The sequence below is a fragment of the Tympanuchus pallidicinctus genome, unplaced genomic scaffold, assembly GCF_026119805.1.
Source record: "Tympanuchus pallidicinctus isolate F22 unplaced genomic scaffold, pur_lepc_1.0 scaffold6, whole genome shotgun sequence".
Lineage (NCBI taxonomy): Eukaryota > Metazoa > Chordata > Aves > Galliformes > Phasianidae > Tympanuchus > Tympanuchus pallidicinctus.
Genome location: NW_026294780.1, coordinates 41,325,082 through 41,347,400, shown reverse-complemented (window position 1 = coordinate 41,347,400; position 22,319 = coordinate 41,325,082). Strand labels below are relative to the sequence as shown.

Here is a 22,319-nt window from a genome sequence, read left to right as displayed (position 1 = left end):
GATCGCTACTGTGAGCTTGTTTGCTACTAGTAAGAATAATCACTTAACTGTTCTAATATTAGTGACTTATTTTTAGCAGCGAGGAGTGCTAGAATGACTTACTAAGATGCATACCATAGGCATGCAGTAAGCAACAAATCACCCTTAAGCACCATTAAGTCTCACAAAAAAAAAAAAAAAAAAAAAAAAAAAAAAAACCTACGAACTACCTAAAACAAGCAAAAGAAAACACTCAGAAACTCTTGCTGAAACGCACCAGTCACAGAGCATGGAGGCTTACACACTGTGTTTGCTCTGAGATGAGCTTCCTGAGGCTGAACCACACAAAATCACTGCATTTAACCCAACAAGCTCGGTTAAAACCAAAGAAACTCGCACTGCCAGCTGTGCTCTGCCTGCAGAAGGCCGAACGGCACCGGGAGCCTTAACTTCTCTGAGGCCGCAGCTCCCCTGCTGTCACACCGAAGAGCTCCTGAGGAACGGATTTTACCCAGGGAGAGGAGCGATCCTCCAGAAGCTTTAACAGCGTAGAAAACGAAGCTGTTCGAACGGAAGTTAAACGACTTGTTTCTTTAAAACCACCACGAAGTCTCAAAGGGACGCGGATAGCAATTCAGACAGAGCTCTGCAGCTCGGCACGTGGAAACCTACGGCATTTCGGAGCCAGGATGCTTTTCCTCGCCGTCTCCCGGCGGCACCGACCCGGGGCTGACAGCTCTCCGCCTCCGCCGCCCCCCGCTCCAGGGCCGCTGCCGCCCGCTTGCGGCGGGAGGAGAGGGGAGAGACGGAGCGGCGGCCCGAGAGCGGCCCGGAGTTACCGCCGCGGGCGGAGAGCCGCGAAGCCGGGGAGCGGCGGCGACGACTGCGCGTCCCTCCCCGCCTCTCGCCCGCCCTCCCCTCCCGGCCGCCGCACGGCCTGTTCGGCGGCCGCAGACAAAGGGAGGAAGCGGGGACGAGCCGGGACAAGGAGGCGGCGGCGACCCCGACAGCCGCATCCTTCCCCGCTGAGCAGGAGCCGGCGGCGCGCGGCGGGAGGAGGACGGGCCGGGGGCTCACCAGGATCCGCTTGAAAAGGTTGCTCTCCTTGGGCGGCAGCGGCACGGACGGCATGATGCGGGCGGGCGGCCGCGGGGCAACGCGGCTCGAGGTTGCGAGGAGCGGCTGTCGCTGCAAGAAAGGGAAAGGAGGCGGGGGAAAGGAAAAGGCGATCCCCAACTCGGCTCACGGGCGAGCGGCGGCGACTCTTCAACTCATTGGCCTGCACCGCCCGCCCCGCCGGCTCCCCTCGGGCGCAGCGCGCGAGCGCGGCTCCTCTGCGCAGCTGCCGGGGAGGCCTCGCCGCCCGACTGACGCTGCAAAATGGCGGCCGGGGTCCCCCGCCGCGCATGCGCACCGCAGCCTGGCGCGGGGTGGGGGGGGGGCGGGTGGCGCCGGGTGTTTGCTTCCCGCCCGCTCCTTGTTGTGTGGAGGGGTTGGTTGGGTCGGGGTTTGCTTTTTTCGTTTTGAGGGCAGTGCTTGGTAGTTTTTTGCTAGCTTCGACCGCACACTGAGGCGAGGGGTCCTCGAAAGCGCCCCGAGTGGGGGAGGAGGAGGAGGATGGGGAGGAAGGGGAGGATGGGGAGGAAGGGGACTGCCGCCCTCAGAAGGTGTAAAAATAACTCCGGCTCGCTGAAGCCCTGAGTCATGGCTATTTCAAAGCCTTCGAAACTGGATGCTTTTTTTTTTTGTCCTTTCAGCGCTCGGCCTCGCCCGGCCGTGCTGAGATAAGGCAGAAAATCTCTTTGTCCCCTGCAGCCTCCCCCTCTCCTCCGGCCCTCATTGCCCGCTGTTGGTGCCCGCTGTCAAGCTGGGCTCTGGGTGAGCCGCCAGCCCGGCCTTTGGGATGTCATCTATGGCATCAGCTCTTTGTTCAGTTGCTTACACAAAGCTTCCCAGCATTACCGTGCGTGCTTAGAGCAGTGTTTTGTCGTGGCTTGGCTCCTCCGACAAGGGAGGCTTAAGGTCTTTTGCAAAATGATTTTTTCCTTGTCATTTGCAGAAATAGCTTTTAAATGGATCTTTGCAAAGCTAAAGAACAAGCCAGCAGCACTGAAACCACACAGCATGGGGTGCTTCCTTGGGAGGGAAACTGGTTAAGCCATCAGAGTTGCAATCAATTAAAAAGATCGTGCTGGGGAAGGAATGGTGGGGCGGAAATTAAGCAGCTTCAATTAGAGTCCCTGTTAACCACTTTTTAAATACATTAGTTGTGTTTTAAAATAATATTATTCCTATAATAACATGGTTATCACCTACTTACTTTTATAAGGGCGTATAGCAACAGGAGATGAGGGGAAATGGTTTTAAATTGACCGAGGGCAGATTTAGACTAGATATTAGGAAGAAATTCTTTGCTGTGAGGGTGGTGAGACACTGGAACAGGTTGTCCAGAGAGGCTGTGGATGCCCCCTCCCTGGAAGCGTTTAAGGCCAGTCTGGATGGGGCTTTGAACAACCTGGTCTGGAGGGAGGTGTCCCTGCCTACAGCAGGGAGTTGGAACCAGATGATCTTAAAAGTTCCTTCCAAATCATTCTGAGATTTCTGCTGCTCAGGTGATGAGCTTAGTGGATGTGCATAGCAAAGCAAGCATGTGGAGATAACAATTAGGAAGGCTGTGCACTTAACAGGCTGTATTTGGTTACACAAAGCAAGCAGTGGTATGGCTGAGGCAGCAAATCCCAAGCAGCGTGTCCTTTGACTTCTCAGAAGCCTTGCTAAACTCCATGGACATTGGTCCTTCCTTTCGTGTTGGAGGGACGGAAAGTGGGCATGGTTTTGGAATAGTAAACTGTAAGGCTAAGCCTAATTCAGGGTCTCAGAGTCTGAATTTTTTTTATGAGCAGGTGTACTGTTGACAAGGACAGCTCTGCTGCATCATTTTCAAGGTCTGCACCACAGCACTGAATTAGCACTGATTGTAACTAGTTGGAGCCATGGCTTCATGAACTCAGATTTTCTGTCCTTGCAGTAGGCTTTATGCCTTTGGTTGGTTTCTGTGGTAAACACCTCCAAGATGGTCAGGTGAATACTGTGCTCAGTGAACTTTTGGTCTGAGACAGTAAGGCTGTTCTTTATACCGAAGTGTCAGTTCCCTGCTAGTCCAAATACTGGAACAAACGCCATCTGAAAACAGGCAAAACTGCAAATGAGAGGCAGGCATTTGATCTGCATTTCAACATGTGTCTGTATTACAAATCCGTGTTGAAAGCAGCAAGAAAAGGAGAGCAAGCTGGCAGTAAAGAAACAATTTTAGACTAGCTGAGAGAGACTAAAGATAGAAATGAGCATTGGGGGGGCAGAGGGCTGGTTGAAAGTGAGGTTTGGAAGTACAATCAGGAAAACTTCTTGTCATTTAATCCCACTGCGCTTGGCCAAACAAAGCGCTTTCTACAGGCTTTGTTAATAAACAGGGCTGTATTCAAGGCATGTGTGATTCTGTCACCAGTTTTCCCTACAAACAGAAAGAATTCAGAAGTCTGTCAACAGATTATTTAGGTCAAAAGCGGGAAGAAACATCCAAGCACAACTCTTATGAGGAGCGATTGAGGGAACTAAGATTGTTTGGTCTGGAGAAGAGGAGGCTCAGGAGAGACCTTATCGCTCTCTATAAATACCTGAAGGGAGGTTGTGGGGGGGTGGGGGTCAGCCTGTTCTGTGTAACTAGCAATAGGGCTAGAGGGAATGGCCTCAAGTCGTGCCAGGGGAGATTCATATTGGATATTAAGGGAAATTTCTTCTCTGAAAGAATGGTTAGGTACTCGAATGGGCTGCCCGGGGAGGTGGTTGAGTCATCGTCCCTGACATCTAATCTAAATCTCCCCTCTTTTAGTACAGCCCCCCGCAACCCCCCTTGTCCTTTTACTATCCGACCATGTGACTGTGTGAAAAGTTGGTCCCTCTCCTGCTTATAAGCTCCCCTCAAGTACTGGAAGGCCTCAATGAGGTCTCCCCAGAGCCTTCTCTTCTCCAAGCTAAACAAGCCTGGCTCCCTCAGCCTGTTTTCATAGGAGAGGTGCTCCAGCCCTCTGATCATCTTCATGGCCCTTCTCTGGACTTACTCCAACAGTTCCTCATCCTTCTTCTGCTGGGGGCCCCAGGCCTGAATGCAGTACTCCAGATGGGGCCTCACAAGGGCAGAGCAGATATGGACAATCCCCCCCCTCCCCTTGTCCTGCTGTCCATCCTTTTGAAATCAAGTTGGCAGCTTAAAGTTGCCAGATTTGAATTTAAAAGCACATCCCAAGTGCCATGTCCTGTTCTCTGGAGCCTGGGAACCTGCTGCTGTCACTTCCCCACTCTGCCTGCTGGCCGAGGGCAGCAGCACCCTGCCCTGAGCACCACCTGCAAGCCGCAGGCCTCCGTAGGCCAAAGTGAACCATAAGGGAGGTGGAAGCACAGACAGAAATGGAATTTCCCATCTTTTATACTCAATTCCCTTATTCCATTTCAAACATCATCCTGGAAATGGAAGGAAAGAGTGTTTCTATTCGCTGGTATTATGAGATATGAGGAATATGTCCCCTGAGTCCAGCCTGTGTCCAGTCTGCTGGCTGCTGGGCAGTGCTGAGAATCTGTTAGCCTGTACTGTCATGCATAGAGTTAAGATAAAGAACTGCCAACAAGGATAGTGAAAACTGAATCACGATTGCTTTTAATCAGAGGGTTTAATGTAATAGCTGTTTCTGGCTGCACTAGGAACTGATGTGATTTTTCTTGGCCTACCCTCTTCTTTTTCATTCTGTTTTGTAATTTTGAGTGCATGGCCTGCCTTTAGTTTTCATGTTCTTATTAGCTTTTTGGTTGATTGCCCATAGATCATCTTTTCAAGATTTTTAAGTGTCAGATTGAAGGCTCCTGGAAGACTGCAGGGAGCTGTTTGCTGTGGCCTCTTTGTAAGTTGGATGGGCTCTGGGATGGCTCCTGGTTTCTGAAGCTGTTTTATAGTCTCTTCCCTTTGCCTCCTGTCCTCCTGAGGGGCTGAGCAGAGCCAGGAGCAGCCCTGAGAGTGAAACAAGAGGCTGGTTATCGTTTGTATGCTGGTGAGGTTTGGTACAAATCTTCCCATCGTTTCATTTTCAGCCTTTTAGGTGTATTTACCTCGCCAAAACTTGTTGATGTTATATGTGCCAAATACAGTGTTTTATATATATATATATTTAATCCTCTTGAATGACAGCAGCTAAGAAGAAAGAAACCTAAAACCCAGTGTTCTCTAAGGCATTTACAGTGAAGTTGGATTTGCTAAAACATAAAAAAGATAGGGAAAGTTCTTGTAAAAGAAGCAAACTTTGGAAGAGAGAAGGACTTCTTAGTGCAAGCTGTGCACCTAGGGAGAACATAAGACAGTTCCAGGGAGTTTTTCATCTGAGGTTTGAATACATTTTCCTTCTATGACATGCATAGGAGTAAATTGGCCTTTAGGGTGATTATAGGTATAAAAAACATTGTTACGTAAAGTCTTTTTAGAACGTGAATATAATGAGGGGTATAGATAATATCAAACAGATTATACAACTGCCTGTTAGCTGAATGATGAGAACGGTTGTGTTGAGTAGCATTTTGTGAGTGGTGTTTGCCTTGTGTAGTGTAGTCCTAATTCATATGGAGTATAATTACAGCCAGCCCTGACATGAAGTGGAACTTTGATTTGAGTAAAGTTTACGTAAAACAACAATCTCTGCATAACCGGATTTGAAACTCGGGGTATTTTCAGCCCATGTTTTGGGAACATACACAGGAAAGTCCACTTATGTCACAGCACAGAACTTGGAAGCAGGACTATTCCCACTTGTTGGTGCGCTTGTCATTTTAGACAAAGCGTGTGCAGCTGTGCAGCTGTGAAGAAAATATTGAGAATGTGGATCGAGATTTACTTGTAAGATCTTTTAAAAATGATTTCGGAGCCAGCATTTCACAATTTATTTGTAAAGCTGTTAAAGCCGTGCTTGCAAATCTGCGATCGCTGCCCCCAGGGTGATCGCATCCGCGGGCTGGAGGAGAGCAATGTGCTGGATGGACAGACGGAGGGACGGCCGGAGACAGGCGGCTGCTGCGGCACGCCGAGAGTCGTGTCTGTGAGCAGGCATGCTGGGAGTGCGAGTCTTTCCACTTCACTTCCTGTCTGCAATGGCCTCGTGATGTAAGGCAGGACCTGTCTGGCGCTTCCATTTGGGAAGGGTGAGTCTGTAGGCTCTGTGTGCGACACGGAGCCCGCTCTCTGCCCGCTCTGGGTTGCAGGGGCTGAGCCCAGCCAAGCCAAGGCAATTACTGGCGGCTGCCTGCCGGCCTCTGGCTCACAGGGCTGCCTTCCTGCTCTCCCAGTGAGCCCTGCGCTGGGGAGGGCTGCACGGGGTTCTGTGCCTGCCTTTTGCAGGAGGGCTGCTTGGTGTAGCTGAGGTGGGATGCAGAGGGCTGTGAAAAGGGGGCTGAGGGCCCATGAAGCCTTGAAGGCACCTCTCTGTGGCTGCATCACTGAAACCCTTCCCTTATGCATAGGTATTCTTATGCATCTCAGCGGAATCGGTTTCACTGAGTTAATAGTATCCTTGATCATTAGAAGTGATTTTTAAAGGCTTTTAAATGAGTTACAGCGTTGATAGTTGTCCCTTAACTAGAAATGAGCTGATCTATTTATTTTTGTAATGAGACAATCGCAGCTGTCGTTGTTACAGACCCGTTTTGATTTGTGATGTGTTTATGTTGCCCACTGGGTAATTTTGTCATGTTCAGAAAGTCGCTAAGAACTAGTTTGAGAAGCAGTTAATAGGCAGTCTGCTGTACGTGGCTCTGTAAAAGCTTTATGTGGGCTTATTTCTGCACAAATGCAGGGTGACAGCATCTCTCTAAGGAGGAAACAACTTTGTTTTGTCAAAATAAGAATAAAACAAATCTATTTCAAAATCTCTGACTCTCTCGAGGATTGGTGTCATGCAGTTGCTTAGTTCTCTAGGCATTTGAAAGTGAGTATTTTACTTCTGAAAGCTCAGGCAAAACTCTACAATGAATTAGTTCTTATTTTCACACGTTGTTAGCTCTAACTACAGCAGCATTTCTCTTAACAGTGGTTACCACTTGACTGGACGATGAGTGGCCATTCTGACTTGCAGTAAATAGAGGCAACACCACTTCATCAGCAAGATTAAATGTTTTGAAGTTAAGTCCAACATGTGCCCCGAGGAATTAAGTCCAGGAGTGCAGATGCTGAGTCTGACTTGTGTATTCTGACTTATTCTGGGTGAAGGAAGTGGTGTCCCTCTACTACTCAGTCACTGGAACAATCCATAAGGATTACTGTTGGTTTTCTGTAAATCCAATTGTCCTTAAAAGTGCTGCTGTGAGTTTGGTAGTGCCTGCCAGCTCTGGGGAATGTGCAGAAGCAGAATAGAGGCCCTTCCCTCTCTTTCTAGCTTTTCCAGTTTGTATAGGCAGTGAAATAGATGGCTGGGCAAGCAAGATGCAATACCTTTTTTTCTGTACATTGCTGTCACAGGGCAGTCCTTTGTTACAGGACCCATGGATGAAAGTAAGTAGGATGAGCAAAGCAGCAGTGACACTAAGGGTAGCCTGTGTCCTGCAAAACCGTGCATCAAGTACCATGCAAAAATAAAGGGGCTGGATTTCAGAGTACCATCTTTGTACTCTCCCTTCTGATAGAAAATATGTCTGTCCCTTACCTGCAAGTGTATTGTGGGAAGGAAATAAAGCACCGTTCCCATATCTGACGTAAGACTCACACGGATAAGTAATTTCATGCAAGTATGTTGTAGCCCCATTGACTAACCTTTTGCAAAATCACCCTGATGTTGCTGATGTCCACCTGCCAAAGTTGTATTCTCTGATGGTAGTGGGTCTGATATTGCATATACTGCACATTTTGTACCTTCTTCATATAGAATTTGATGTCTGCACTGTAGATGTGTTTTCTCACAGCAGCATTTTTGTTTTGCCAGTAAGGCAGGAAATGGTTCAGTTTCTCCAGTGAGAAGTATGGCAAATGAAGCTGTTGTCTCTAAAGCAGCATCTAGAGTAGATCTTCTACAGCATAAACACTGAGAAGGTGAGGGAAAAGATTTTTCCAAGCCTTTGCTGGTACAATGTTGCTGATAAGAGTTTCTAGTTTAAACTAAGACTGAAAGGAATAGTTCTGTCCATAACGATTCAATCTGTGTTGGTGTAGTCAAGAACAGAATTGATACAGGTTGGATTTTTATTATTATTACTTTATTATTACTTTATTATTATTATTACTTTATTATTACTTTAACCAAATGCTTTTCTATAGATGGTGAAAGTGCTCCGTGTCTCATACTGCTAATTTCAGGCGGTGGAAGAATAAGAAACGATATGAAACCTCCACAAAGTGTCTGTTTTTTCAAGAACCTGCTTTCTGGTTTCTACTGTTACGGTCAGCTTCACAATTCCCCTCTTCCTTCTGTTGCAAAGAAGATGAGTTGTGTGATGAGGCTGCACAGCCGTGGATTTTGGAGGCCAGACTCTTTGCTGGACACGGCTGGATTCACTCTGTCATCTCACAGTCAGCTTAGGAAGAAGCATCAGGACTCTCGAGCATTGTGGAAGCATGAGGCTGTGCAGAAGTATCTGGACACTCTGAGCAAGGAATACCAGCAGGTTAATAGTCTGCTAAATGCTGATTCAAAAAATGAATTTGAGCAAAGGACCCTGAGGAGAAGACGTGCAGATCTGTCCCCAGTTGCAACTGCATTTCAAGAAATCAAAGAGGCTGAAGGCGAGCTCCGGGAATTAGAAACCATGTGTAGAGGTAAGGAGTGCACATCTGCTTAGTCATTTTGAAAGAGTGGCTTTGCCTGTGATAAACCTCATTGCTCAGCCTTCATGGAGAGCTTTTAAATGAATTAAGCCAGCTCTGGAACGCTCTCTGGTATTGTCTGTTCCTGGGAGCTTGGGTCCCTTTAAGGCTTTCTAGACCCACACATTTCCTTTTATTTTTATGCTATCTCTCTTAATACAGGTCTTAATGCAGCCAACTTGGGAAGGTAGGGGCTGTTTGGACTCTGAGGGCTATGCATCTTGCAGAAATAGTTTGGAAATGTTTGCTTTAGGTTCTTTTTTGGTAGAGCCAAGAGCAGTACAAACTGCAGGATAAACATCAGCAAGTCTTGCCTGTTGAATAGACACTGACTACATTTATGCCACTTAAAATGGGATTCCAACTAGCCAGTTTGATGCTTATTAGGCAAGCTATGTGGACTGCCATAATTAGGTCCTGAATTGGCAGCTTCCAATGTAAATGGCAACATTTAATAGGTCTTGGAGGATATTTGAGAAGTCCTATGGGGAAAGCTGATGGTTATCCAAAAAGCTGCTGCTTTTCAATACTATGTTGCAGTAAAGTTGGGTTAAAAAAAAAAAAAAAAAAAAAGGAAAAAAAAGAGCTTGACCCTCTTTTTGATACTATTCAGGAAGAAGAAAGTAGGTGGGCAGTAAAAGGACTTGTGGTGCAACATTTTGAAAAGATACACTAACACACTGTGAGAAGAGTGAGGCACTGTGTACAGCAGGAAGGAAGAATGTGGGGCATTCTGCTACACCAAAACAGACATTAAGATAAGATACAGTGACCTGGAAAAAATGGGACTTGCAGTAACACAGTTAAGGAAGGGAAAAGCAAAGAAGGGGAGAAATGGATACTTAGCAGTTTAAGAGGAGGAGGATTGAAGTTCCTGGTAATTCTGGGAGAAAGAACCATGGAATGTTGACACATCAGTAAAAGCCATGTTGAAATAAAGCTTGTAGAAACATAGCTGGTAACATTTCCTGCCTGCTTAAGAAAGATAGAAAATACCTGTGTTCCTCAGTTTTGGAAATAAGTGGGTATGTTTGTGCTTTAGAAACAGTGGCTATAGAAAACACTTTACAGAATCACAGAATCACAGAATGGCCAGGGTTGGAAGGGACCTCAAGGATCATGAATATCCAACCCCCCTGCCACATGCAGGGCCACCAACCTCCCCATTTCATACCAGACCAGGCTGCCCAGGGCCCCATCCAACCTGGCCTTGAACACCTCCAGGGTCGGGGCATCCACAACCCCTCTGGTTTCAGTACCTCAGGCAGGGGGATTGAAGATTCATGATCCTTGAGGTCTCTTCCAATCCTGGCCATTACATGATTCTGTAATTCTATGTGAATTGATAAAGGTCAGGGAGGAGGTAGGAATGGGACAGCAGTCATTTGTACCTCAAACTTCTTGCCACCAGCCCATTCTTCCATCTCTGCTGACAATGCCTCATCTGATACTTTCTATTCAACCAATCCATAAGGATGCTTTTCAGACCACCTAGAAGCCTCCTGTTCAGTGCCATCTTTTGGTGGAGCTGTGACATACAGGTAGGGTTACCTATGTAGTTCCTGCATTAAGTACAGAGGATGCCAGGCTCACGTGTTGATCTGCCATATTTTATTTAAAGAAAAACAAAACCAACCGACAAACCAAAATGGAATGTAAATTATAAAGCAGAATATGAAGGAGCTGCCACTATCCTTATCCAGGATACAAGGCTGGTTCAACATCTCAGCCCTCTCCGTTCTTGGGACTTGCTGCTGAGGAGAAAAAAATGAAGGGGTGCTCCCTATTCTGGCGTGTTGGTTTTGACTCCAGCCATCTTTTAACAGTCTGTTTAGTGCACGATCTCGTGCATTGGCATCTTCCATTACTCTAAACTGGAGTCTCTGTAGTAGAAAAGATTTGGAGCTTCTGTTAGCTTTGTTTGAGAATGTTTTGCAGCTCTAAAATGTAGGAGAGCACAACTGAGTCACAGAACTGTAGGACTGATTAGGTTGAAGGAGACTTTTGGAGGTGATTTTGACTGATGTTCTACTCAAAGCAGGACTGCTTAGAGCAGCCCGACTGAGGTCTTGTCCAGTTGAATAGATCCAAGAACAGAGATCCTGCAGCTTCCCCAGGCCCATTTCAGTGTCTGACAACCTTTAGAGTCAAAATAATTTTCCTAATACCTGATCAGAATTCCCCATGCTCCAGCTTCTGTCTTGTTTTATGACAATATACTTTGAAAAGACTTTGTCTTGAACTTTTCAGTATCTTTCTGTGAGTCAGTTGTACACAGCAATAAAAACTCCCCTCAGTCTGCTCTTCTTAAGGCTGAACAAACCCAGTTTCATAGCATCATAGCTTGGGCCTGGGTTGAAAAGGACCTCAAAGATCATCTAGTTTCAATTCCCCTCCCACAGGCAGGGTCACCAACTACTAGACCAGGCTGTCCAGAGCCACATCCAGCCTGGCCTTCAATGCATCCAGGGACGGTTTTCTTGACCTCTCCTATTATTTTATTTGTTTCCATCCTGGACTATCTCTGTGGCTCTTAGCTAGACTCATTCCAGTATCTCCATGCCTTATCTGTACTGGGGAGCTCAAAACTGGACAAAATACCTAGGATGAGCAGATGGGAAGGGAATCTCTTCAAGCAAAGGAAAGAGTTAAAGTGAGGTCTTCCACATCCTGATGGCTGAAGCCATAATACTCATATCTCATTGATTGCTTGATTAGCAGGAGGCAGAAGGTTAGAACCTGTGTAATTGTCATCATACTTACATTTTTAATGCTTGTCCTAATGAGCTGGCTGCAAAGTACTGCACAGATAGCAGTTTCTATGCTAGTCTAGAAATGGAAAGTCTTGTTGCATGTGAAATAGTGGTAAAGAAAACTGAGGCACTCTTTTCTCCAAGCGTGTTTTTGACATATTTTGTTAAATCTCTTGGTGGGTTTGCCTCTGCACTGTCAGTCTCTGTCACATAACTGTGAGTATACTATAATTGGCAGCAAGTAACTGTCAGGTGGGACTGGCATTTGTGTGATGCTGACTTGGAGTCATAGCCAGGAGGCTGGGAAGTAATATATCTCAGCTCCTTCCAGCACCTCTGGAAAATGCAGTCATTTAGTTAGCAATATACATCCTGGCTTCAACTGCTCTTCTTTGATGTTTCTTGCTGGCACAGTGAAACTGCATGCACTGCAAGCTTTTAAATGCTGTAAAGTGTGTCTTTTGACAGCTGTATTAGGATCTGCTGTAAGCTAAGTAAGACTGGCTAACATTTATTCCTATTGTTGGAATTCAGAGCTGGGTAGCAGAGAAGAGAAGCAACTGCTAGAGCTTGCCTTAGAAGAGAAGGAAACCCTCGATAAAAAAATCAACACGCTGTGCAGAAAGGTGAGCCTGAGGTAAAAATACACAGCTTCATAAATAAATGTCAGGAAAATGTTCCTTTGTGATCTTGCCAATAGACTCTGACACTTGCATTTAATGAAACAGAAGGCCAGCTTCTCTATTTTCCCTGAGAAGACATGGCAACATTAATTACTGGTAAGCTTCTTACTGACAAATGCATCTTGGAAGCTGATTATTTTAGGCATTTCTGCTTGCTTGCTTGTCCATCCGGAGATGCTGAAGGGGATGTGAAGCTGTCTGTGCTGTTGAGACCTTGCGTGACATCCAAGTAACTCTTGTGGCAGCAGAGCGTGCATTCTTGAAAAGGTTTCTGATTGGAACCTTCAGTATTTCATTTTCTCTTCAGCTGGCAGCTCCCCACGAGCAGGAACATAAATTATAAGCAGGGAAGCTGAAAAAGTGTGGTAGAAAGCTCTGTGTTTGGGCTCATTTCTGTGTTGAGATTGAGAAAATGGGAAATAGAACCTTCTGAAACGTAAGCTTCGTGTTTGTGTGAAGAGTGGCTGGGCAATAGCTGCTGACTTTGTGCTCCAAGGTAGTTGGGGCTGCAGTGGGTGACCAGGCACCTGACGCTGTGGGATCGAATTTTCAGCTAGCTTTCCTGTGGATGCACCAACGTATCCCATTTCCACACCAACTGCACTGAGCTGCAACAGCCTTTGGACTTGGACAGTTTTTAGTCCTACTTATTCATTTGCCAATAGAAATCCGTGGCTGTGCGTGCTCAAGCCGTGGCATTTGTGAAGGCTGGCTGTAAACTTCATTAAGAGGAGATAGAGTCATGAAAGAGATAGTGACATTCTCTTTTTTTTTTTTTTCTTTCCCCTTCTTTTCTCTTTTCAGCTTTTCCAGCTTCTAGTGCCAAAGGAGAAGTATGATAAAAGTCACGTTATATTAGAAGTGACAGCTGGCAGAACAACTGGAGGTCAGCAAACTCTCCACTAAAGATTACTCCGAACCTTCATCCAACATTTTAAGTCTCTTACGGGTTATTCTTAATGCGTTTTTACACTTCAGTGGCATAAAGCCATACTTCCTTAATCTGTATGATTTATTATCAGCATTAATCTGTTTTATGAGCGCGAACACAGTTGCAGTGAAATCTTCAAACCCGTGGCTGCCGTTTTGCAAACTGCTATTTATGTTGTAGCGCCTTTATATTTATAGGTGACATCTGCCAACAGTTCACTAAAGAAATGTTTGAGATGTACCAGAACTATGCGGGCTATAAATGCTGGACCTTTGACATTCTGAACTACGTGCCAGCTGAGATAGGTACAGTAGTTCTCCAGACGTCCCATCCAGACAACGACATTGAAGGCTGTGTTTGTGGGCTGTGCTTTCCACGCCTTGTTTGTCTCTATAGGTGGGTTGCATCACGCGGCTGCTCACATTTCAGGAGATGATGTCTACAGGCATCTGAAATATGAAGGAGGGACTCACAGAGTCCAGCGAATCCCCGAGACCGGGCTGTCATCGAGAATGCAGCGCATTCATACGGGGACAATGTCAGTTATTGTGCTCCCTCAGCCAGAGGAGGTAACTGTCTGTTCATCTCAGCAACAAGGAAGTGTGTTGCTGGCACTGGAGTGGGTGTTATTTAAAACCACGGTACTGTTAGGGGATTTTATTGAAACCCAAGTGCTTTGAGCAAGTCTCAGCGAGTAAAACCACAGGCTCTGTGGTTCTGGAAGGCAGCAGGACTTGGCTGTGTACCTTACATTTTTAAATGGGTTGTCAGAAGCGACTTCACAAATGTTTGCTACTGCCTGAAAAAGCGAGCGCATCGGTGGTCATTTCAATGAGTGTTCCAGCCCCAGTGCCTGCAAAACTGGAGCGAGCCAGCTTTGAATTAAGTCACATATTAAGACTGGGGGATATATCCGAGAAAATATTCAGTGTTGCCTAGGAAAGTGACTCAGCAAGTCCTTTACTACGTTTTTGTTCATTTAAATTGTCGGTGTTCAATCAAGGACTGTATGCTTTGCATTTGAATGAGCGTGTTGGGTGGTCTTCCTGAGATTTTTCTGATACCACCAGATCTCTCTAAAACTAGCAAGTTATGCAAAGAATAACCAAAACCAGATCTTGTAGACTTTTCCTGCAAATTCTCCTGCTTCCTTGTAGTGCTTTCCTTGCAACACTGGTCAGATCTGAATGTTGCTTTCGTATCCACTGAGCTCAAACTTGGTCCACGTCATCATGGACTCCTATCCTTAGCTGGATCTGGATACACCTAATGTTTCCCCAGGTAGATGTTTTTAACCAGTGTTGCAAAAATCCCTCAGGCTTGACTCATGGAACTCATTCTTTTAGCTTCCCATGCAGACGTACCTGGTTTTCTGAGGGATCTGGAGCAAGAGCAGGTCCAGATGAGGGCCACAAAGATGATCAGAGGGCTGGAGCACCTCCACTATGAGGACAGGCTGAGACAACTGGGGCTGTTCAGCCTGGAGAGGAGAAGGCTCCAAGAAGATCTCATAGTGGCCTTCCAGTACCTGAAGGGGGCCTACAGGAAAGCTGGGGAGGGACTTGTTAGAAGGGCATGTATCAACAGGATGAGGGAAAATGGTTTTAAACTGGAAAAGAGTAGATTTAGACTAGAGAGTAGGAAGAAATTCTTGGCTGTGATGGTGGTGAGACACTGGAACAGGTTGCCCAGAGAGGCTGTGGATTCCCCTCTCTGTAAGCATTCAAGGCCAGGCTGGATGGGGCTGTGAGCAACCTGGTCCAGAGGGAGGTGTCCCTGCCTACAGCAGGGGGTTGGAGCTGGATGATCTTAAAGGTCCCTCCCAACCCAAACCATTCTATGTTTCTATGATAATGATTGTAGCTGATACTCAAGCACAGTTGAAAATTAGTGGGTTTTTAATAAGTGATTTCTTTATCACTGAAAAGGCAGTCAAAATAATTTAGGAAGAGCAGAAAACAGTAGTTTTCTTTGCTTTTAGGTTGATGTTAAAGTGGATCCCAAAGATCTGCGTATAGACACATTCCGGGCCAAAGGAGCAGGAGGGCAACACGTCAACAAAACTGACAGTGCTGTGAGGGTTGTACATCTTCCCACAGGTGAGTCTGGTTGTGGTTGGCAATTCTAAGCACTCTGCATTCTGGAATGAAAGCTTGTGACTCTGTAAGTCTGCAGGGTTGTGCCATCTACCAAGAAGTCAGTAGCCCCTTTTTGTTCTGTCGTCTTCTAACAAAGCAGCATGGGGGAAGAGGAACTTGAGGAGTGGTACGAGGACCAACATGCTGCTGTTATGCTTAATGAACACACTGTCTTTGAAGGATGAAAGAATAAATGGAGGATCATGGGGATGGGGTGGAAAATGTAAATAATTTGTGCTGAAATGGCCATTGTCAGCTAAGGGTGAACTTTGCCTAGCTGCAGCAGGCAGAAAGAGGAGCTTGAAGATTTCCATTTAGTACTAGATAATGCTATCCAAAGTTAAGTAGGAAAGAAAATGTGCTGATAGGAAGTTAACATAGGTACTGAACCACTGTCTTTCTTAGGATTTGCTTGTACTGAAGTTCAGTGGGCCTGTATCTGTCCAACCTGAAAAAAAGCCTTTGGGCTTTTCATTTTGGAAATCAGACAGGAAGTAAAAAAACAAAAAATCAGACCTTTTAATCTTATTTCATTATTTATAATTCAGCTTAAGGCTCTCTAGTATGGCTCTGATGCTCTCCTCTTCTAAAATAAGGAACTTTCCAGTTTCCAAGAGCTCGTGTAGACGAAGACATTCAAAACCCACAATACATTTTTTTAAGCATGCTCTTGTAGATTCAGCAACTTCACTTTTGCAACGTGTGACAGCTACCTGGAGTAAACCTGTCCTCTGGAGGCAGTGTTTAGAGAATGATAATTCCAATGAGAACTGTTTGCTTTATGGAATCTCACAGTACCCCTAGCTTTTCTGTAGCACCAAACAAATCTCCTGGTGCAGCTGTGAGGAGTTTAAAAACATGCTAATGGCTTGAGACATTGTGTTAAAATGACTTTTTATCCTGCAGCTGAAAGGCCCTAAAAATGAGCACTCCTAGAAGGTGTCATTTGCCTAATGTGATTGAATTAATTTAGCTTGTTTGTTCTGTGTTTGAATGGGCTTTTTGCTCTGCTCTATCTGATATTCTACTGTGAAGGGGTGGTGGTTGAGTGCCAGCAGGAGAGATCGCAGCAGAAGAACAAGGAAATAGCTCTGAGGATGCTGAGAGCTAAGCTGTACCAGCAGATCATTGAAAAACAACTGAGTCAAGAGCAGAGCGCCAGGAAACTGCAGGTGAGAAGGGATGACTGATGACCTTGGGAAGGGTGCTTTGTTGTAGGGGTGTTTCTCCGAGTGTCTGTGTCTGACAAGTTGTGCTTACGAAGGAGAATCCTGGGTGTCAAGATGCTAACTCTGCTTTGAAACTGCACATCCGTTGTTTGCTTATCCCAGTTCAGCCCTAGCGTAGAATTTTCAGGTAATGAAAGAGCCACAGACTGTGGGTGGAAAGAAGAGAATCATAAGAATGTAGCTGCAATGACCCAAAAAGCAGTACTCGGCACCCGACGTTGTGCTACACAGCTAGAGCAGCAGCCAAAATTCAGATCAGAAGTTCTTGGGGTTGTATTTTAGGCCTTTTCTAAAGCACGGTGTTTGACAAGCTGGTGTAGCTTCTGGGAGAAACAAGTACACAGAGGAGCCTGCCATTTCACAGCTCTGTTTGCTGTGGGTTAAGTAACCTCTGAAAGAAGAAACTTCAAATCCGAGTTGCCTCAAGTTGTGCTGCAGGCTGTACTTTCCTCTTAAGTGTGCCAACATTCTTTTCCCATTCTTTGAGTATTTTGCTGTTTGCAGTGCAAACTTCAATAGCGACCAACAAGAATAAAATACTTGGCAAGACCAGAATTCTTCAGCGTTCCTCCGCTTCCAGCTTAGCCATTTAATTGCTCACTTCAGGCTGTGTGTCAGTGTGTTGTTCCTGCAGATTATTAACTCTGTCTCTGTAATCGGTGAGCCATTTATCTGCTGTTAATCATTTTTGCTCGAGAGTTCTCAAGGCTGCATTAAAGGACTTGAGATTTACATTTATGTTAATGCTGTAGAAAATCAGGCTACAGTGAATTAGCTTTTATAGTGATTCAGAATATATAAAATCCCTTTGTTTTCTTGAAACACAAATGTGAGTGCAGGTGGAATTTAAAAGAAAAAAGCAGCTCGTACAAGTAGACACTCATTTCTCTAAGTAGTTTTCAGCGTGTAGTTCTCCTTTTTAATACAATGCTTAACCGTGCAACCAAGCTACACTTGGAGTTGAGCATGAAGTCTTCGAACTGATTGCACTGCTTTACTTCACCACCAGAGGACTCCTCTGTGTCCGCTCGATTTACTCTCCGCTCGTTTCTGACGGCCTGATGTTAGCAAACCCCTTTGCCACCCTCTGTGAAGCAGACATCGGTTGTGCTGCTACTGTTATGAATGGCTCCCACTCACTGCCTTTTGTGGGAATGCCTTCTGCCTTCCATGGCTTTTGAGACTGACGTAATTCTTGTTCTATTCCTGTGGTGCTCTTCTACAGTTGGGAACAAGAGCCCAGTCAGAGAGAATTCGTACTTACAACTTCACCCAGGACAGAGTCACTGACCACAGGATCTCGTATGATGCACGCAATATCAAGGTAATGGTTGCTTAGGGGGGTTTTAAGACTTGGATACTTAACTGTGCCACGTAAAGCAAACTGCAAGCTTGTGAAAAGAATTTAAAATATATGGGGAAATCACATGGCTATTCACATCCTAATAGAACACGACTAATTCAAGAAGCCTACGCTTCTCTGCCTTTCTTCAGGAAATAAGGAGCTGACCTAGGGCTCTGTGTATTTCTCTCTAGCTGTACGAATGAACGATGCTCAATATGTAGTCCTCCTTAGTGAGCTCTGTGAGAACTCCTGGAGTGGTCCCCACTGCAGAATGGTACTGAAGTATCCTCTGTAATGCTTTGGTCTGCTGTTATTTTCCCATAGGAAATTCTGAGTGGGAAAGAGGAACTGGATAAGCTAATAAACAGGCTGCTGGAGTTTGCGGAGATGGAGGCTCTCACAGAGTATCTAGAAAACCTTCAGTCCATGGGAGGAGAAGGATGCTGAAGATCTTGTGTGGAGCTAAAGCAGAACTGGGTTTGTAACTAAATAAAATGGGCACACTTATTGGATGACAGATTGATTAAAATCTATGCCTCTGTTTTTCAATATGTGCTACTGCTCTTTTCATGCCTTGGCACAAATGAATTTTATGGGTTGAATTTACTACATCTCCCCCAGCAGAAAAGAAGAGTCACTGATTACTGTGTGCACATACCTTCTGTCTTGGCAGCAGGGCTTTTTGAAGCCAGTTCTTCTCTCGACCATATTGCAACTGGACACATGTAGAATTGTGGTGATGGAGAAGAAGAATTACCACATACTGCACATTTTGCTCTGGAGGTAGGAGATGTCCATCCCAGGCTGGATGTGGCTCTGGGCAGCCTGGTCTGCTGGTTGGTGACCCTGCACATAGCAGGCGGGTTGAAACCAGATGATCACTGTGGTCCTTTTCAACCCAGGCCATTCTGTGATTCTGTGGTTCTGTGATTTCTGTGATCCAGGTGAAAGAACCTAAGCTCCCCTTACATAGCTTAGAATCTGACTTTGTCAATAGCACTTATTTGTATCATTTTTATCTACCAGTTGAGGTGGATAAACTCATGCAATGAGCCTGCAGGGGGCTGCAAACTCTGTGTAGGTGCCTTGCACCTTTTTTTGGCCTCGGTCCATTCCTCACTTCCAAGGAAGTGTGAGTAGGCTCTGTCCCACAGGAAAATTCCTCTCCAGAGATGATCCTCCTGTCTGTAGCCAAGGCAGTAGCTTTGCTGTAGAACTTCCTAAATGGAGTCCTTTCAAAAATCACTCCATGTTAGGATGCTTTATTTTGTTCCAGGACACGTACAAAGTCAAAGCTACTTTGACAAGGGGCAGCTGTGCCCATCAGTGCTCTTGCAGGCATTCTTGGGTCAGCTGAGGGTGGGTGTGGAGCACGTGCTGTGCTGGGTGCAAAAGTGCTTGCTGGAGAATCAGATGAAGGTGACAACACTTTGGAAGGAGTTCGATGATGACAGCGGGCAGCTTTCTGCTTGTTGACAGAAAGTGAGTTCACACCGTCGATGTATTTTAGTAGATAAGGTGCACCTGGAATTCAGCTTCTGCACTGATGTCTTTGGGAATGTGTGCCTGGCTCTGAGGGCAAACCAGGCATCTGTAGAGAGCTCAGCTTTAGCAGGGCCTGCGTTCATGTTTTCCCCTCAGCACGCATCGTGCAATGTGCTCAACACGCACTGGTGCGTAGGCAGGCAGCAGGCAGAAGCAGACGTGCTCACTTCTTACACAGCACCCAAAATTACACAAGTGTGGCACTGAACCAGGCTGGCTGCTCAATCAATGCATCCCTTTCTTTATCCTGCTCTTCCCAAAGTGTGCTTTTCAATGGCTCTGCACTGTGTTTTGGATGTGAAGAGTCCATTCATTGTTACGACTTAAATTACACTTAAGCCAACCACAATATCTGCACGTCCACTTTGTAATCAAGAATGATACAAGAACTGAGAAAATATCAATTATTTCAAGAAAAAAACAATATTTCAATACTGAATCTTCTGGATTTTATAGTATATATAGTACAGTATATATATAGTATATATAATAACAGTTTTAAATTTAGATAGAATCAGAATTAATTTTTCAATTTGTGTGTTTCTGCACAGTCTTCAAGTTTTGTTTGCAAATTCTTGACATGCTTTCAACGCTTTGAATTACAAAATCTTTGGTTTTTTTCATTTGTAGCTCTATAAATCAAGAGTGAGCTCATTATCGTGTGACTTAAGAGTTGTTGGCGCGTCGACTGCCTGCAGGTACATCACACCTCAGCTCTCAGTTCTGCAGTACTGTCAAACCAGTGATAACACACGCAATGAGTGAGTTGGGGCTGGGGCTGCAAACTCTGTGTACGTGCCTTGCACCTTTCTTTGGCTTCAGTCCACTCCTCACTTCCAAGGAAGTTTAAGTAGGCTCCGTCCCACAGGAAAATTCCTGTCCAGAGATGATCCTCCTGTCTGCAGCCAAGGATGTAGCTTTGCTGCAGTTTTATTCTTTTTCAAGGTAAGATTCTTCAGGCAAGGAGTTAAGTTTTGTGCCTTTTTTATCTTGGGTGCTAGCATAGTATAAATAAATGACTTCTTGGGAGACAGGTAAACTCCATTCATACAAATAAGCCTGTTTCACTGGAACAGGCTGCCCAGGGAGGTGGTGGAGTCTCCTCTGGAGATGTTCAAGACCTGCCTGGATGCCAACCTGTGTGACCTGCTGTAGGGAACCTGCTTTGGCAGGGGGTTGGACTCGATGATCTCTGGAGGTTCCTTCCAACCCCTACAGTTCTGTGATTCTGTGAAATAAGCTGGAGAACTGTTTTCTTTTACTTCTCGAGGTAAAAGAATTTGGCTTTTCTAATATAGGTTTCACTTGGACACCTATAAAACTTCCTTACCTTTAATGCAGTGGTTGTCAAAACGTCAAGGAGAAAGAAGTTTTCAAATGAAAAAGATTGTATTTGCCGCCTACCCGACCCCTGGAACTCTATGTCTCTCAGCTGTTGTTTCCAAGACCTAGCTACAGCTGTGTGCAGGTACCTGAGACCTCTAGCACTGGCTACACAAATAGCATCATCTTCTTGCTCTGGCCACAAAACCCAGCTTGTTTCACACGACAGAAGATGGATCAGAACTCACATACAGAGTGCCTCTGCTGCCAGGGCCGGGATGCCCAATGGGTCAACCAGAAATGCTTCTTGTGATGCGAGGTCGTCCTCGTGGGCTGTGGCTTGGTACAACCTGCACTTCATCACTCAGATCCTGGTACCTGTGCTACCTATTGAAGGTTTTCCTCTCGGTGTTAGAATGACCATGATTCCTTTTGTAGCCAAGAGTTGTCTCTGATTCAGCTGAAAGGCAGGGCTAGTGGAACGTGATGCTGTCTACATAGGCACAGGTGTACTTACAGTGCTCTGCTGAATTATGCATACGTGTTATCTGTATTATTTTGAATAAACAAAACTATAATGAAATACTCATAGAATCACAAAACGGCTTGGATTCAAAGGAACCTCAAAGCCCAGCCAGCTTCAACCCTGTGGCCAGTGCCACCCATCAGATCCTGCTGCCCAGAGCCCCATCCAACCAACCTGGCTTTGAGTGCCTGAAGGGACGGAGAAAAAGAAAAGTGTAAGGTGTTGTGATGGAGGAAAGACGGATTCTTATCTTCTATACATAAATAGACCAGCACTGCTACCTTGTTCTGATGACTTTCAGTGAATCATCAGCAGAATGCAGAAGGGAAAGTAGCAGAGATCCTGGCCCTGCAGACGGGTGTATTCCCATGATGCAGTGAGCTGCTCACTATCATTGAGCCCCATTCCCAGATGCCCCATCCCTGCAGGCATTCAAGGCCAGGCTGGATGTGGCTCTGGGCAGCCTGGTCTGCTGGTTGGCGACCCTGCACATAGCAGGGGGTTGGAACCAGATGATCACTGTGGGCCTTTTCAACCCAGACCATTCTGTGATTCTATGATTTACTTAAAAGGAGAGACGTTGCTAGCTATAAAACTGAATATTTCATATTCTGGTAGCCCTATGTCACCCAATTTCATGCTAGCTGCTTAGTGTTGCTGCATAGTTATTTTTAACTTTATGTAAAAAAATAATAATAATAATAAGCTGCCAAATGATCATATTGACAGGAAGATTTTTTATCAGGAAAGGCATTATTGAATAATCTGCACACATTGCCACCTCTCTGAAGTGCACATCTTTAACTCTCTGTTGCTTCTCATTCTTGAGACCAACAGCTGCAAAGGCTGCTGAGTAACCGTGTGTTACCATCAAGAAATTTATATACTTAGATACAGTCTGAATGAATAAATCCATTGCCAGCAACTGCACAGTGCACTGCTGGGAAGCACTGCAGTGCTGACCACAGACTAAACAGCAT

The 22,319-nt window shown here is 45.6% G+C and overlaps 2 protein-coding genes across 13 annotated transcripts in view; one reads left to right on the top strand and one right to left on the bottom strand.

The window, feature by feature from the left end:
* Window positions 1-1,363, bottom strand: part of NAA16 (N-alpha-acetyltransferase 16, NatA auxiliary subunit) — a 366,631-nt gene extending 365,268 nt beyond the window's left edge. For 2 of the 7 annotated variants that reach the window (XM_052705573.1, XM_052705575.1), the window contains exon 1: window positions 1,057-1,358. In XM_052705573.1, the coding sequence (XP_052561533.1) occupies window positions 1,057-1,110 (54 nt within the window). In that variant the 5' untranslated portion in view covers window positions 1,111-1,358. Of the gene's footprint in view, window positions 1-1,056 lie in introns of all 7 variants that reach the window. The other 5 variants (XR_008211630.1, XM_052705581.1, XM_052705580.1 and 2 more) reach the window with 5 other exon arrangements.
* Window positions 936-18,494, top strand: MTRF1 (mitochondrial translation release factor 1). Of its 6 annotated transcripts, XM_052705617.1 has the most exons (11): window positions 6,022-6,216; window positions 7,101-7,144; window positions 8,321-8,818; window positions 12,154-12,245; window positions 13,107-13,188; window positions 13,431-13,538; window positions 13,630-13,802; window positions 15,215-15,332; window positions 16,407-16,543; window positions 17,826-17,924; window positions 18,270-18,494. In XM_052705617.1, exons 3-11 carry the CDS (start codon window positions 8,383-8,385, stop codon window positions 18,390-18,392), a joined length of 1,368 nt encoding a protein of 455 aa, XP_052561577.1. In that variant the 5' UTR covers window positions 6,022-6,216; window positions 7,101-7,144; window positions 8,321-8,382; the 3' UTR covers window positions 18,393-18,494. The 6 variants fall into 6 exon arrangements, with proteins under 6 accessions (XP_052561576.1, XP_052561580.1, XP_052561577.1 ...); XM_052705616.1 differs by lacking the exons at window positions 6,022-6,216; window positions 7,101-7,144 and adding an exon at window positions 936-1,074; XM_052705619.1 differs by lacking the exon at window positions 7,101-7,144 and having other exon boundaries at window positions 8,360-8,818.
* The last annotated feature ends 3,825 nt before the right edge of the window (window positions 18,495-22,319 follow it).